The 16,306-nt window shown below is 35.7% G+C and overlaps 4 protein-coding genes across 9 annotated transcripts; all 4 read left to right on the top strand.

Annotated features, from left to right (window-relative positions):
- The first annotated feature begins 201 nt into the window (after positions 1 to 201).
- On the top strand, positions 202 to 2,622 carry LOC116845098. Of its 2 annotated transcripts, XM_032817417.1 has the most exons (4): positions 202 to 366; positions 499 to 657; positions 739 to 1,403; positions 2,170 to 2,622. In XM_032817417.1, the coding sequence occupies exons 2-4, from the start codon at positions 624 to 626 to the stop codon at positions 2,314 to 2,316; spliced, it is 846 nt and encodes a 281-aa protein (XP_032673308.1). In that variant the 5' UTR covers positions 202 to 366; positions 499 to 623; the 3' UTR covers positions 2,317 to 2,622. The 2 variants fall into 2 exon arrangements, with proteins under 2 accessions (XP_032673308.1, XP_032673307.1); XM_032817416.1 differs by having other exon boundaries at positions 305 to 657.
- A 1,515-nt stretch (positions 2,623 to 4,137) lies between these two features.
- Positions 4,138 to 6,543, top strand: LOC116845096. 2 transcript variants are annotated; one of them, XM_032817411.1, is made up of 4 exons: positions 4,138 to 4,295; positions 4,428 to 4,576; positions 4,658 to 5,325; positions 6,091 to 6,543. In XM_032817411.1, the coding sequence occupies exons 2-4, from the start codon at positions 4,543 to 4,545 to the stop codon at positions 6,235 to 6,237; spliced, it is 849 nt and encodes a 282-aa protein (XP_032673302.1). In that variant the 5' UTR covers positions 4,138 to 4,295; positions 4,428 to 4,542; the 3' UTR covers positions 6,238 to 6,543. The 2 variants fall into 2 exon arrangements, with proteins under 2 accessions (XP_032673302.1, XP_032673303.1); XM_032817412.1 differs by lacking the exon at positions 4,428 to 4,576 and having other exon boundaries at positions 4,169 to 4,295.
- A 1,608-nt stretch (positions 6,544 to 8,151) lies between these two features.
- On the top strand, positions 8,152 to 10,632 carry LOC116845097. Of its 3 annotated transcripts, XM_032817414.1 has the most exons (4): positions 8,153 to 8,513; positions 8,595 to 9,262; positions 10,018 to 10,209; positions 10,381 to 10,632. In XM_032817414.1, exons 1-3 carry the CDS (start codon positions 8,480 to 8,482, stop codon positions 10,159 to 10,161), a joined length of 846 nt encoding a protein of 281 aa, XP_032673305.1. In that variant the 5' UTR covers positions 8,153 to 8,479; the 3' UTR covers positions 10,162 to 10,209; positions 10,381 to 10,632. The 3 variants fall into 3 exon arrangements, with proteins under 3 accessions (XP_032673306.1, XP_032673305.1, XP_032673304.1); XM_032817415.1 differs by having other exon boundaries at positions 8,152 to 8,513; positions 8,573 to 9,262; positions 10,018 to 10,632; XM_032817413.1 differs by having other exon boundaries at positions 8,154 to 8,513; positions 10,018 to 10,632.
- A 1,592-nt stretch (positions 10,633 to 12,224) lies between these two features.
- On the top strand, positions 12,225 to 15,109 carry LOC116845095. Of its 2 annotated transcripts, none has more exons than XM_032817408.1 (4): positions 12,225 to 12,392; positions 12,516 to 12,657; positions 12,733 to 13,403; positions 14,657 to 15,109. In XM_032817408.1, exons 2-4 carry the CDS (start codon positions 12,624 to 12,626, stop codon positions 14,801 to 14,803), a joined length of 852 nt encoding a protein of 283 aa, XP_032673299.1. In that variant the 5' UTR covers positions 12,225 to 12,392; positions 12,516 to 12,623; the 3' UTR covers positions 14,804 to 15,109. The 2 variants fall into 2 exon arrangements, with proteins under 2 accessions (XP_032673299.1, XP_032673300.1); XM_032817409.1 differs by having other exon boundaries at positions 12,251 to 12,392; positions 12,525 to 12,657.
- The last annotated feature ends 1,197 nt before the right edge of the window (positions 15,110 to 16,306 follow it).

Raw genomic sequence — 16,306 nt, 5'->3', positions numbered from 1 at the left:
TTTGTCTGAACAATTAAAAACTGCACGTAGGTTAAGTATTTTCTGTAAATACGTCACACCTTTTCTGTATCTTCCACACGCTGCGAGATTTCGCAAATTTTATTAACAGTTTTGTAACAGATTTTTAACAGACTGTCCTCTGGTTTTTGCTGTGTTGATAGATATTCAGATGTGTGTTAATTTCTATTGTGTGTTAGTTTCTATTGCGCAGCTGAAAGACGATTCGAAAGGCGCTTTGTCCGGAGACAAATGATCATCGCGCTTCAGCTGCGCGGTTTGCAATATAAATATTCGCGACACCAAACTTCGCAAGTTCTTTCTGCGGCGTACATTCCTGCCACACGGAACGCGAGGGCTACATATAAAGTGAGAAAGTTCCTTTATTCAATAAACTAAGAATCGATTCGCTCTTTTGCGCACTTTGGCGTCGATCGCCGTTCAAAATTCTTTTCTAAAATTCTGCTTTTAATTGCATCTCATCGAACGCGCATTCTTTAGCGTCTACAGAGAATTGTACGTTGCACGTGACTTTACGCGAGAACTGAAGCCGCGAAGGTAGATCGATCTGGTGGAAGCAACCCCTGAAAGAGACATCAGAATTACGCAGTAATCAGCGAATCACCATGCTAGTTTTACCCTTGATACCATTTTTCCTAGGTTAGTTGAGCACTCCGTTATTCGATTAATCCTCGGTACGGCCTCAATACGAAGAGTAGCTTTATGCACGGCTTTTTTCAGGCTATAAAATGCCGGATATATTCAACCCTATGCCCTCATACATATTCTACATGCGGGTAAACACGTTACTCATCAACAAATCAGAAATACCCGTTAAGGAGAGCAACGCCGGCCTGCAGTTCTATCTGAAGTGTCAGTCGTATAAATTGGAAAACCTAAAATGTCACATCCCGGAGAACATTACTAATTTACCGAAGCTGGACTCCATTCAGCAGGTGGAAAAAAACTTTTTCACTCTGTCGTCCCTTCAGTTTAGCGGGATACGTTTCCGAATGGAATTCGATGTTAAGGGAGTAAAGAGTTATCGCATCCTTGTGAAAAACGTGAAAAACAAGGAGACTCTGTTGAAAGTATACCAGTTCATCGGGGATCAACTGAGCGTCGGTGCTTACCTCAGTACAAGGGGCTTAGAATTCACCGCAATAGAGGAAACCATTATCGGCAAATGCCCGACACATTACGAAATCAATCGAATTAAGGCCCTCAGTCGTAGCGAAATCGAGCTGGTCTCCTTTCTTGCGAGCCATGGTTATGAGTTGAACAAGGACGAAGCGTTATTTATTAATAAAACAAGACGTGTGGACGAATGCTATCCGAACAACAATTATATCCTCGGAAAGATCTTATGGACCGACCTCATAACATCGAATGATACCGAGAAGCTGGTACGTATCGACGAATTCACTTAGGCCCTCGTGGTCATTGAAACGGAGAAATTTAGATTCGCACGACTCGACTACGTCAACAGCTGTTGACGTGTCGTTGGCCGTTGTATCGACTCCTTTGTTTCGTCTGTTCAATAGTTTAATCGTAGTCAAGTTACTGTTTAAGGATACGCGGTAGATGGGTCAATCGAGAGAGTTAAGGTCAAATTAACTTCTCGACATGCACCTAGTCCTGGGTATATATTCTTATTGTTTTGGCCTTCAAATACAAATATATTCAAACTTTCAGCATAGAATATATGTATATTTTGTCGTAATATATTATGTTGGAACATTCTATATTGAAAGTTTAAACACTGAGAGCCGGTTTTTCAGTGATAGTTTAAACTTGAATTCAAGTTTAACTTCTAACAATGCGATTGTTTTATTTAAACAGAGTTTTAGTTGAAATCTAAGTTTAAACTATTATTGGAAAACTGCCCCTTAAATACCGAAAATAATGATAATGTTCAGGATTAGTTACGTGACATTGATACTTTTACCTTGTGCGTGAATTAATCTCGATAACGATTGCCGGACGACTCGTCGCGACATTCAGCGCGTTAGACATTGTTATACAGAAGCACGTTAATCAATATAAATACATTAATTTGTTTGCATTAATTTGGTATAATTAATGCATTTTATCAAAGTAGCTCGTATGAAATGGGACAATATGAGATTATAAAAATAATCTCAAATATGTATACATTTTTGTTTGTTGCAGAAAGAATCGCAGACTGTAATGTCGTTTGGTCATAACGAATACTACAGCAAGACTGTAAATATGTTTTATCTCTATAATGAGCAAGATGAGATTGCCGGCTATGTTCAAGAAACAATTAATTTTGGATTAGAATTTATACAAGGCTGAAAAACATGACAGGAGTATCACGTTGATTTGTTAAATCAAACGCTAAGGAATACGCTCAGTGACCTCAATTTGGCAACGAGCAAAATTACACGGAGGACATATTTTAAATTCGTTTTCAAAACATTATTGACATGCGGTATTAAACTGCAAAAGATGTTATAATTATTATAACTATATAAACACGATATACATATCTTACTCTTTTATGTCCTTCGATGCTTTATTGCTGGTATAGATAACAATATACAGCCTTTATTACGTTTCTATCTTCTCTTTAATAAAATTTATAATGTTGCCGCTCGATAACTTCTCCGACTTGCTGAATTCTTCATTTTATGAGAAGAGAATCCCCAAATAATAAATCCCTTATTCTTATTTCCTCGTCACTTACTAAGTAAGACATTACTGTTTCGTTCGTACAGATACAATTAAGCGATTTATTATTAAATATTAGGATACTTCTTCGTCGATATTGTGTGGTGGTTTTTTGTGTATTGTTATATATGTCATACATTATCGTAGCTTCTGTATGTGTGTTTCTTTTGTGTCTGGTTCTTACGGTAAAGCAGCTTATAAACTATGATGGATATCTCTGTTCGACAGATTAAGGATAGTCTTCAAATAAAATAGGACATGTGAATGGTAACTTTTGCGATTAGACAAACAAGCTAATGAATTTATGATAAGAAATCCGCCTGAATTTTGCTTCTGAAATCTCACTCGTTCTCACATCTATTCAAACGCACTCTTCAGCATCTGAATGGACATCTCGGCTATTATGGAGAAATTGAATACCTAAAATTATATTGTGACATTAATTACTATATAATACATTAATATTTATTGTCAGAATATTAATCATCGCCAACGAAAAATTTCATGACAACGTCTCCGCCTGTTTTTCCTTTGAAGGCGTGTTAATGCGTGTGACGTGTGACTTAAGCAAATATTTCGAGTTATTGCGAACCGACGTACAATCGCATTTGTTTGTTGCAGATATCGTCATACAGTGTTATGACGTTATCCAAGTACAATTTCCAGTCCAAAACGCAGAATACTTTTAAGTTGTACGACCAGAATATGACTCGAATTGTTAATGCTGTGGAGAGCAATGCAGTTTTATAAAAATCAGTACTGCTCCCGCAAGACTTTCTATCAAGGGTCTTTTTCAAATCCATCGTGGCGGGGGCAATTGCAGAAAGCTCAATATGTAATAAGTGATATTGGTTCTGTAAACAGAACTTCTTGTTACAAAATTGTTCATTCCTTTTCTCGTTCTGTACAATGTAGAGTTCGAACTATTTGCAAGAGTATTCTATAATCCATTTTACACATATTAGTTTCTTTTTACCATTGACAAAACTGTGTGACAAAATAGATGATTTTTCACAAACACGTTTATTTATTTCCTATTATACCCTGTAGATACTATCGAAAGTCAACTTCGAATTGTATAGTGAGTATTCTTGAATTTTTCAGGTAAAATAACGAGATTATGTCGTAATAATTTTACAAAATTGCATCCGCGTCGTTTGGGAATGCATCTTCTTCAGTTCTTTGCGTATGTCCTACAGATTATGGCAACGCGAAAACATAATTTCACATACTTTTGTCTGGACAATTTGAAACTGCACGTAGGTTAAGTATTTTCTGTAAATACGTCACACCTTTTCTGTATCTTTCACACGCTGCGAGATTTCGCAAATTTCGAATGTTTAACAGTTTTGTAACAGATTTTTAACAGACTGTCTTCTGGTTTTTATTGTGTTGATAAATATTCAGATGTGTGTTAATTTCTATTGTGTGTTAGTTTCTATTGTACAGCTGAAAGACGATTCGAAAGACGCTTTGTCCGGAGACAAATGATCATCGCTCTTCAGCTGCGCGGTTCGCAATATAAATATTCGCGACACAAAGCTTCGCAAGTTCTTTCTGCGGCGCACATTCCTGTCACACGGTACACGAGGGCTATATATAAAGTGAGAAAGTTTCTTTATTCAATAAACCAAGAATCAATTCGCTCTTTTGCGCTCTTTTACGTCGATCGCCGTTCGAATTTCTGTCCTAAAATTCTGCTTTCGATTGTATCTCATCGAACGCGCATTCTTCAGCGTCTACAGAGATTTGCATGTTGCACGCGAAAACTGAAGTCGTGAAGATAGATCTATCCTGTAGAAGCAACCCCTGAAAGAGACATCAGAATTACTAAGTAATCAGCAGGTCACCATGCTTGTTTTACCGTTGATACCATTTTTCCTAGGTTAGTTAAGCCATCCGTTACTCGGTTAATCCTCGGTACGGTCTCAATACAAAAAATAGCGTCATGCTCGGTTTTTTTCAGGCTATAAAATGCCGGATATATTCAACTCTGCGCCCACATATATATTCCGCATGCGGGTAGACACGTTATTCATGAACAAATCAGAAAAACTCGATAATAGGGAGGGCAACGTCGGCCTGGAGTTCTATCTGAAGTGTCAGTCGCATAAATTGGAAAAACTAAAATGTCACATCCCGAAGAACATTACTAATTTACCGAGCCTGGACTCCATTCCCCAGGTGGAAAAAAACCTTTTCACTCTGTCGTCCCTTCAGTTTAGAGGCATACGTTTCCGAATGGAATTCGATGTTAAGGGAGTAAAGAGTTATCGCATCCTTGTGAAAAACGTGAAAGACAAGGAGACTCTGTTGAAAGTATACCAGTTCATCGGGGATCAACTGAGCGTCGGTGCTGACCTCAGGAAAAGGGGCTCAGAATTCACCGCAATAGAGAAAACCATTATCGGCAAATGCCCGACACATTACAAAATCAATCGAATTAAGGCCGTCAATCGTAGAGAAATCGAGCTGGTCTCGTTCCTTGCGAGACATGGTTATGAGTTGAACAAGGACGAAGCATTATTTATTAATAAAACAAGACGTGTGAACGAATGCTATCCGAACAACAATTATATCCTCGGAAAGATCTTATGGACCGACCTTATAACATCGAATAACACCGAGAAGCTGGTACGTATCGACGAATTCACTTAGGCCCTCGTGCTCATTGGAAAGCAGTAATTTCGATTCGCACAACTCGACTACGTCAACAGCTGTTGACGTGTCGTTGGCCGTTGTATCGACTCCTTTGTTTCGCTTTTTCAACATGTTTAATCGTAGTCAAGTTACTGTTTAAGGATACGTGGTAGATCGGTCAATAAATAGAGTTAAGATCAAATTTAACTTCTCGACATGCACCTAGTCCTGGGTATATATTCTTATTGTTTTGGCCTTCAAATACAAATATATTCAAACTTTCAGCATAGAATATATGTATTTTATATCGTAATAATTATGTTGAAATAGTCTATGTTGAAAATTTAAACACTGAAAGCCGGTTTTTCAGTGATAGTTTAAACTTGGATTCAAGTTTAGTTTCTAACAATGCGTTTGTTTTATTTAAACAGAGTTTAAGTTGAAATTTAAGTTTAAACTATTATTGAAAAATTGCCCCTTAAATACCGAAAATAATGAGAATGTTCAGGATTAGTTACGTGACATTGATACTCCTTGTGCCTGAATTAATCTCGATAACGATTATCGGGCGACTCGTCGCGACATTCAGCGCGTTCGACATTGTTGTACAGAAGAACGTTAATCAATATAAATACATTAATTTGTTTGCATTAATTTGGTATAATTAATGCATTTTATCAAAGTAGTTCGTGTGAAATGGGACACATTATGAGATTATAAATATAATCTCAAATATGTATACATTTTTGTTTGTTGCAGCAAGAATCGCAGACTCTAATGTTGTTTACTCAGGGCGAGTACTACAGCAAGACTGTAAATACGTTTCAACTCTATAATGAGCAAGATGAGATTGCCGGCTATGTTCGAGAAACAATTAATTTTAAATTCGAATTTATACAGGGCTGAAGAACATACCAGGAGTATCACGTTGATTTGTTAAATCAAACGCTAAGGAATACGCTCAGTGACCCCAATTTAGCAACGAGCAAAATTACACGGAGGACATATTTTAAATTCGTTTTTAAAACATTGTTGACATGCGGTATTAAACTGCAAAAGATGTTATAATTATTATAACTAAACACGATATATATATATATCTTACTCTTTTATGTCCTTCAGTGCTTTATTGCTGGTATAGATAATGATATACAGCATTTGTTATGTTTCTATCTTCTCTTTAATAAAATTTATAATGTTGCCGCACGATAACTTCTCCGACTCGCTGAATTCTTCTTTTTATGAGAAGAGAATCACCAAATAATAAATTCCTTATTCTTATTTCCTCGTCACTTACTAAGTAAGACATTACTGTTGCGACCTTACGATACAGATACAATTAGCGATTTATTATTAAATATCAGGACTCTTCTTCGTCGATATTGTGTGTTAGTTTCTTATGTGTATTGTTATATCTGTCATACATTATCGTAGCTTTTGTATGTGTGTTTCTTTTGTGTCTGGTTCTTATGGTAAAGCAGCTTATAAACTATGATGGATATCTCTTTTCGACAGATTACGGATCGTCTTCAAATAAAATAGTACATGTGAATGGCAACTTTTGCGATCAGACAAACAAGGTAATGAATTTATGATAAGAAATCCGCCTGAATTTTGCTTCTGAAATCTCACTCGTTCTCAAATCTATTCAAACGCACTCTTCAGTATCTGAATGGACATCTCGGCTATTATGGAGAAATTAAATACGTAAAATTATATTGTGACATTAATTACTATATAATAAATTAATATTAATTGTCATAATATTAATCATGGCCAACGAAAAATTTCATGACAACGTCTCCGCCTGTTTTTTCTTTGAAGGCGTGTTAATGCGTGTGACATGTGACGGAAGCAAATATTTCGAGTTATTGCGAACCGACGTATAATCGCATTTGTTTGTTGCACATATCGTCGTACAATGTTATGACGTTATCCAAATAAAATTTCCAGTTTAAAACGCAGAACACTTTTAAGTTGTACGACCAGAATATGACTCGAATTGTTAATGCTGTGGAGATAAATGCAGTTTTATAAAAATCAGTACTGCTCCCGCAAGACTTTTTATCAAGGATCTTTTTCAAATCCATCGTGGCGGGTGCAATTGCAGAAAGCTCAATATGTAATAAATGATATTGGTTCTGTAAACAGAACTTCTTGTTACAAAATTGTTCATTCCTTTTCTCGTTCTGTACAATGTTGAGTTCGAACTATATGCAAGAGTATTCTATAATCCATTTTATACATATTAGTTTCTTTTTACCATTGACAAAACTGTGTGACGAAATAAATGATTTTTCACATACACGTTTATTTATTTCCTATTGTACCCTGTAGATACTACCGAAAGTGCAACTTCGGATTGTGTAGTGAGTAATCTTGAATTTTTCAGGTAATTGAAACGAGATTATGTCGTAATAATTTTACAAAATTGTATGTGCGTCGTTTGAGAATGCATCTTCTTCAGTTCTTTCATGAAAGTCCTATCATGGAAGATTATGGCAACGCGAAAACATAATTTTACGTACTTATGTCTGAACAATTGGAAACTGCACGTAAGTTAAGTATTTTCTGTAAATACGTCACACCTTATCTTTCACACGCTGCGAGATTTCGAAAATTTCGAATGTTTAACAGTTTTGTAACAGATTTTTAACAGACTGTCTTCTGGTTTTTATTGTGTTGATAAATATTTAGATGTGTGTTAATTTCTATTGTGTGTTAGTTATTGTACAGCTGAAAGACGATTCGAAAGACGCTTTGTCCGGAGACAAATGATCATCGCTCTTCAGCTGCGCGGTTCGCAATATAAATATTCGCGACACCAAACTTCGCAAGTTCTTTCTGCGGCGTACATTCCTGCCACACGGAACGCGAGGGCTATATATAAAGTGAGAAAGTTCCTTTATTCAATAAACCAAGAATCGATTCGCTCTTTTGCGCTCTTTTGCGTCGATCGCCGTTCGAATTTCTTTCCTAAAATTCTGCTCTCGATTGCATCTCGTCGAACGCGCATTCTTCAGCGTTTACAGAGATTTGCATGTTGCATGTAACCTTACGCGAAAACTGAAGTCGCGAAGATAGATCGATTCTGTGGAAGCAACCCCTGAAAGAGACATCAGAATTACTAAGTAACCATCGGATCGCCATGCTAGTTTTACCGTTAATACCATTTTTTCTAGGTTAGTTAAGCATTCCGTTACTCGGTTAATCCTCGGTACGCTCTCAATATAAAGAATAGCGTCATGCTCGGTTTTTTTCAGGCTATAAAATGCCGGATATATTCAATCCTACGCCCTCATACATATTCCGCATGCGGGTAGACACGTTATTCATCAACAAATCAGAAACACGCGTTAATAGGGAGGGCAACGCCGGCCTGGAGTTCTATCTGAAGTGTGAGTCGTATAATTTGGATAATCTAAAATGTCACATCCAGAAGACCATTTCTTATCTACCGAGCCCTGACTCCATTCACCAGGTGGAAAATAACTTTTTCACGCTATCATCCCTTCAATTTACCGGGATACGTTTCCGAATGGAATTCGATGTTAAAGGAGTAAAGAGTTATCATTTTCTTGCGGAAAACGTGGAAAACAAGGAGACTCTGTTGACAATATATCAGACCATTGGGGATCAACTGAGCGTCGGTACTGACCTCAGGACAAAGGATTTTGAATTCACCGCAATAGAGAACTCCGTTATCGGCAAATGCCCGGCAGATTACGATATCACTACAGTTAAGTCCATGAATAATAACGAAATTGAGCTGGTCTCCTTTCTTGCGAGCGAGGGTTATGAGTTGAACGAGCACGAAACGTTCTTTATTAAAAAAGTAAGACGTGTGAACGAATGCTACCCGAAGAACAATTATATCCTCGGAAAGATCTTATGGGACGACCTCATAACATCGAATGACATCGTGAGGCTGGTACGTATCGACGAATTCACTTAGGCCCTCGTGGTCATTGGAAAGCAGCAATTTCGATTCGCACAACGCAACTACGTCAACAGCTGTCGACGTGTCGTTGGCCATTACGTCGATCTTTGTTTCGCTTGTTCAACAGTTTAATCGTAGTCAAGTAACTGTTTAAGGATACGCGGTAGATCGATCAGTAGAGAGAGTTAAGGTCAAAGTCAACTTCCCGACATGCACTAGTCCTGGGCACACATTCTTATTGTTTTGGTCTTCAAATACAAATATATACAAACATTCACAGAATATATGTATTTTATATCGTAATATATTATGTTGGAATATTCTATGTTGAAAGTTTAAACATTGAGGGCCGGTTTTTCAATGATAGTTTAAACTTGGATTCAACTTCTAACAATGCGTTTGTTTTATTTAAACAGAATATAACTTGAAATCTAAGTTTAAACTATCATTGAGAAACTGCCCCTTAGATACCGAAAATAATGAGAACGTTCAGGATTAGTTACGTGCCATTGATACTTTTACTTTGTGCGTGAATTAATCTCGATAACGATTGCCGGGCGATTCGTCGCAACATTCAGCGCGTTAGACATTATTATAAAGAAGAACGTTAATCAATAAAAATATATCCATTTGTTTGCATTAATTAGGTATAATTAATGCATTTTGTCAAAGTAGTTTGTGTGAAATGGGAGATTATGAGATTATAAATATAATCTCGAATGTGTGTACATTTTTGTTTGTTGCAGTCAAATTCGCGTACTGAAATGTTGTTTGGTCTGGGCGAATTCACCAGCGTGACTTTGAATACGTTTATGCTCCATAATGCAACAAATGGGAATGCTGGTGTTGTTCTAGAAACAATTAGATTAACATTGGATTCAATAAACTGAAGAACATCCCAGGAATATCATGTTGATTTGTTAAATCAAACGCTGAGGGTTACGCTCAGTGACCTCAATTTGGCAACGAGCAAAATTACATGGAGGACATATTTTTAATTCGTTTTTAAAATATTGTTGACATGCGGCATTAAACTACATAAAATGTTATAATTATTATAACTACGTAAACATGATATATATCTTACTCTTTTAAATCAAACGCTGAGGGTTACGCTCAGTGACCTCAATTTGGCAACGAGCAAAATTACATGGAGGACATATTTTTAATTCGTTTTTAAAATATTGTTGACATGCGGCATTAAACTACATAAAATGTTATAATTATTATAACTACGTAAACATGATATATATCTTACTCTTTTATGTCCTTGGTAACTTATTACTGGCATAGGTAACGATATACAGCGTTTATGTTTCTATCTATTCTTTAATAAAATTTATAATGTTACCGCTTGATAACTTCTCCGACTTGCTTAATTCTTCTTTTTATGAGAAGAGAATCACCAAATAATAAATTCCTTATTCTTATTACGTTGTCACTTACTAAGTAGTGTATACGTATGTGTGTGTCAAAGACGTAAAAATTAAAAATATACGAATTAAAATATTATAGACGAATTAAAAATATTTCGTGAGACCATTACTGTCGCGATATTACGATACAGGTACAGTTAAGCGATTTATTATTAAATATTAAGACTCTTCTTCGTCGATATTGTGTATTAGTTTCTTATGTATATTATTATATCTGCAATACATTATCGTAGCTTCTGTATGTGTGTTTCTTTTGTCTGGTTCTTACGGTAAAGCAGCTTATAAACTATGATGTATATCTCTGTTCGAGAGAGTAAGGATCGTTTTCAAATAGGATCGAACATGTGGATGGCAACGTTTGCGATCAGGCAAACAAGGTAAAGAATTTATGATAAGAAACCCGCCTGAATCTTGCTTCGGAAATCTCACTCATTCTCTCATCTATTCAAACGCATTCTTCAGCACCTGAATGAACATCTCGGCTATTATGGAGTAATTATATACGTACAATTATATTGTGACATTAATTACTATATAATAAATTAATATTAATTGTCATAATATTAATCATGGCCAACGAAAAATTTCATGACAACGTCTCCGTCTGTTTATTTTTTTTTTTTTGAAAGCGTATTAACGCGACGTGTGACGGAAGCTAATATTTCAAGTTATTGCGAATCGACGTACAATCGCATTTGTTTGTTGCAAATATTGTCGTACAGTGTGACGTTATCCAAGTACAATTTCCAGCTCTAAATGCAGAACACTTTTAAGGTGTACGGCCAAAATATGACTCGAATTGTTAATGCTATGTGTTATTGCAGTTTTTTTTAAATCAGTACTGCCCCCGCAAGACTTTTCATCCAGGATCTTTTTCAAATCCATCTCGGCGGATGCGATCGCAGAAGGCTCAATAAGTAATGTGATATTTGTTCTGAAAACAGAACTTCTTATTACAAAATTGTTAATTTCTTTTCTCCTTCCGAACAATGTAGAATGCGAACTATAGGCAAAAGTTCCTTTTTACAAATGTCGGTATCTTTTTACTATTGAAAAAAATGTCTGACAAAATAAATGATTTTTCACATATACGCTTATTTATTTCTATACCTGTACAGACTACCGCAAGTAAAACTTCGGATTGTGTAGTCAGTATTCTTGAATTTTTTAGATAAAACGAGATTATGTAATAATAATTTTACGATTACGTCATAATAATTTTACAAAATTGTATGTGTGTTTGGGAACGCATCTCTGAACGTTTGGGAATGCATCTTCTTCAATTCTTTGCGTATGTCTCGTCATGAAAGATTATGACAGCACGAAAACATAATTTCACGTATTTTTGTTTGAACAATTTGAAACTGCGCGGTTCAATGTTTTCTGTTAATACGTCATCTATTTCCTATATATTTCACACACTGCAGTGAGATTTCGCAAATTTCGAATGTTTAACCGTTTGATTATCGTCTGGCTTTTACTGTATTGATAAATATTTATTTTGTGTGTTAGTTCCTATTGTTTACCTAGAATATGGTTCGAAAGGCGCTTTTGTCAGGAGACAAAGAATCATCGCTCTTCAGCTGCGCAGTTCGCAATATAAATATTCGCGACACCAAGCGTTCACAAGTTCTTCCTGTGTCGCACACGTTCCTGTCACATGACACGCGAGGGCTATATACAAGGTGAGAAAGCTCCTTTTTTTCAATAAACCAAGAATCGATTCGCTCTTTTGCGTCAACTGCCGTTCGAATTTCTTTTCTAAAATTCTGCTCTCGTTTGCATCTCGTCGAACGCGCATTCTTTAGCGTCTACAGAGAATTGCACGTTGCACGTGACCTTGAAATCTTGAAAATAGATCTATCCCGCAACCTCTGACAAAGACATCAGGATTATTCAGTAATCAACGGATCACCATGGTAATTTTACCCCTGATACCATTTTTCCTAGGTCAGTTGAGCGTTATGCGGTTAACCCTCGGTACGGTCTCATTGCAACGAGTAATATCTGCTCGACTTTTTCCAGGTTATGTCAGGCGGGATCAAAGCAACACTATACCCTCGTACTTATTCCAAGTGCGAGTAGACACGTTATTCACCAACAAATCAGGAACATACGATGATAAAGGCAACGCCGGCCTGGCGTTCAATCTGAAATGTCTGCCGCATAAAGTAAAAAATTTAAAATGTCACATCCCGAAGACCATTTTTTATTCACCGAGCACTGACCCCGTGCACATGGTGGACAATAATGTTTTCACGCCATCATCCCTTCAATTCAGCCGGATACGTTTCCGAATGAGCTTCGATTCTATCGGAGCAGCGAGTTATCAGATCTTGTCGGATGAAAAAGTGAAAGACGAGGAGACTCTATTAGATGTATATCGGTTCATCGGGGATCATCTGAGCGTTGGTGTTAACCTCGGGACAAAGAGTTTCGAATTCAAGACGACGGAGTTATCCAGTATCGGCAAATGCCCGACACTTTACAAAATCAGTCGAGATAAGGCCTTCAATGCAAACAATTTCCAGCTAACCTCCTTCATTCCGAACGAGAAATACAAATTGGTCAAGGGCGAATCGTTTCTTATTAATAAACAAAGACAAGTGCACGAGTGCCGCCCGCAGTACGGTTTTATCCTCGGAAGGAGGTTATGGACCGACTTCATACCGACATCGAATGTCATCGCGGAGCTGGTACGTATCGACGATTTCACTTAGTCATTGGAACGGAGGAATTTTGATTCGCACGACTCGACTACGTCAAGAGTTGTTGACATATCGTTTGCCATAGCATCGTCTCCTTTATTTCGTTTGTTGAACTGTTTAATCGTAGTCAAGTAACTGTCTAAGAATATGCGTTGGAGCGATTAATAGAAAGAGTTGAGGGAATGCTGGAGTCGATCACTAATTCAAACAATATAGATAATGCAGAAACGAACGTCACTAACATAATTATTCTATCCTTTTCATATTTCTTATATATACAAAATTTGAACGTATGTTTACATGAACGTGTATGTTTTGTTTGAATATTTAATGGAAAACCTGATCATATATGTATAGGAATCTTTCTGCAAACTTTTTCGATATTCTTAAGCTTCCAAATGCTGATGCGAAGATAAAGCAATGTTCTTCAAAAAGTTTTTTTGTTTGGAACATTCACACTTTCGTTATATACAAGCTGCGGAACTTTTAGATTAGGAAAATATTACGCTAACTGACAATTTGATATTTTATATTAAAAATATTTTTTCGTTTTCGTCACATATCGAGCAATGCTCTTTATTTTTGCACGTACTTTCATTGCGTACAAGCATTTGTAATTCTGTGTAACCAATACTTTACGTAAAATATTACAGGAAACGTAAACTTTACAGAAAAATATTCGTGTTCTATCGGTAAAGTTTTCAGCTTTAGTATTATAGTCAACTGTTCGATATTCATCTAGTCCTGGACACACATTCTTATTGTGTAGAATATATGTATTTTATGTTGTAATGCAATATGTTAGAACATTCTACATTGCAAATTTAGAGACTGAAGGCCGGTTTTTCAATGATAGTTTAAACTTGGATTCAAGTTTAACTTCTAACAATGCGTTTGTTTTATTTAAACAGAGTTTGAGTCGAAATCTCAAGTTTAAACTATCATTGAAAAAATCAGCCCTTAAAGACCGAAAATAGTGAGAACGTTCAGAATTAGTCACGTGGCATTGATAACTCTCCTTTGTGCGTGAATTAATCTCGATAACGATCGCCGGGCGAGTCGTCGCGACATTCAACGCGTTAGACATAGTTATGAAGAAGAACGTTAATCAATATAAATACATCAATTTGGATTAATTTGGTATAATTAATGTATTTAATCAAAGTAGCTCGTGTGAAATGGGACACATTATGAAATTATAAAAATAATCTCAAATATGTATACATTTTTGTTTGTTGCAGGAAGAATCGCAGACTCTAATAACGTTTAGTCTGCACGATTTCTACACCAAGTCTATAAATAAATTTGAACTCTTGAATGGTCAAGGTCATATGATCGGCTATGTCCAGGAAACGATTAATGTTGGATTGGTATCGATAGAGGACTGAAGAACGCGCCACGAGTGTCACATCGATTCGTTAAATTAAACGCTGAGGAATACGCTCAATGACTTCAATTTAGCAACGAGCAAAATTACACGGAGGACATATTTTTAATTTGTTTTTAAAATATTGATATGCGGCATTAACTGCAAAAAGTGTTATAATTATTATAACTACGCAAACACGTATATGTATATATATATATATCTTACTCTTTTATGTCCTTCGGTGACTTATTGCTGGTATAACGATATATAGCCTTTGTTATGTTTCTATCTTTTCTTTAATAAAATTTATAATGTTGCTCGATAACTTCTCCGACTTGCTTAATTCTTCTCTTTATGAGAAGAGAATCACCAAATAATAAATATCTTATTTTTATTATCTCGTCACTTACTTGTGTATACATATGTGTATCATAGGCGTAATTAAAAATATTTCATGAGTCCATTACTGTCGTAATCATACGATACAAATACAAGTATGCGATTTATTAGGACTCTTCTTCGTCGATATTGTGGATTAGTTTCTTATGTGTATTGTTATATCTGTCATATATTACTGTAGATCACATTACCGTACGTGTGTTTTACTAAAAAAATATGATTTTAATAGAAGTCGAATCTAAATTTTAGAGGATTTTACTCTTATATATGGCCTCAAGAGGATGGTTTTAAAATCAAGAGAAAGATCTTAAACACAATTCTTAAAGATAGAGGAATTTCAAATTGAATGTACAGTACAAATCTATTTGTTCTTAATCTAAATTTTTTCTTATATATTATTCCAACCCAAAAATATTTCTTCGGATTTAATATATTTTATCGCATCCACACGAAATAAAAATCAGAAAGCTTTGACCGCGGTGCTTATGTGTCTTTGTAGATGTCCACTTTTAATGCCATATGAGATGAAAAACATCAGACTCGGCTGGGATCGAAACCTAGGTCTTCTGCTTGTGAGAATCTGTTGTGTATTATATTGTATAACTGATGCAGCTATTCTAATATTATATGAGCCACGTGTACCAAAATTAATTCTTTTTCCACCAATTTCCTTGCAGATAATAGAATTAAACGATTATATATTATAGACGATAGATATATTATAGACATATCATCACTTAGAGATATACCATAAATATGTATAAAAAAATCGATTTTTTTTTATCGTTTTCATCTCATATTATGGATGCTCCGCACGTATTTTCACCATGCAAAAGGGTTTTTAATTCGACGCAGGTAAAAAGAAGTAAACTTTGCAGAAAGATTCGATTTCATGATAGTAACTGTGTATTATCGTTTTCATCTTATATTGATGGATGCTTCGCTTCATTTTCGCAGGTACTTTCACCATGCACAAAGGTTTTTAGTGTGACGCAGGTAGAAAGAAGTAAACTTTGCAGAAAGATTCGATGTCGTGATAGTAACTATGCATGATATATATATATATATATATATATATATATATATATATATATATATATATATATATATATATATATATATA

Source organism: Odontomachus brunneus, unplaced genomic scaffold, assembly GCF_010583005.1.
Source record: "Odontomachus brunneus isolate Ranch 3 - 2012 unplaced genomic scaffold, Obru_v1 Obru_scaffold_049, whole genome shotgun sequence".
NCBI classification, from domain to species: Eukaryota; Metazoa; Arthropoda; class Insecta; order Hymenoptera; family Formicidae; genus Odontomachus; species Odontomachus brunneus.
The sequence above is the reverse complement of the archived record's forward strand: the minus strand, read 5'-3'. Positions and strand labels throughout refer to the sequence as shown.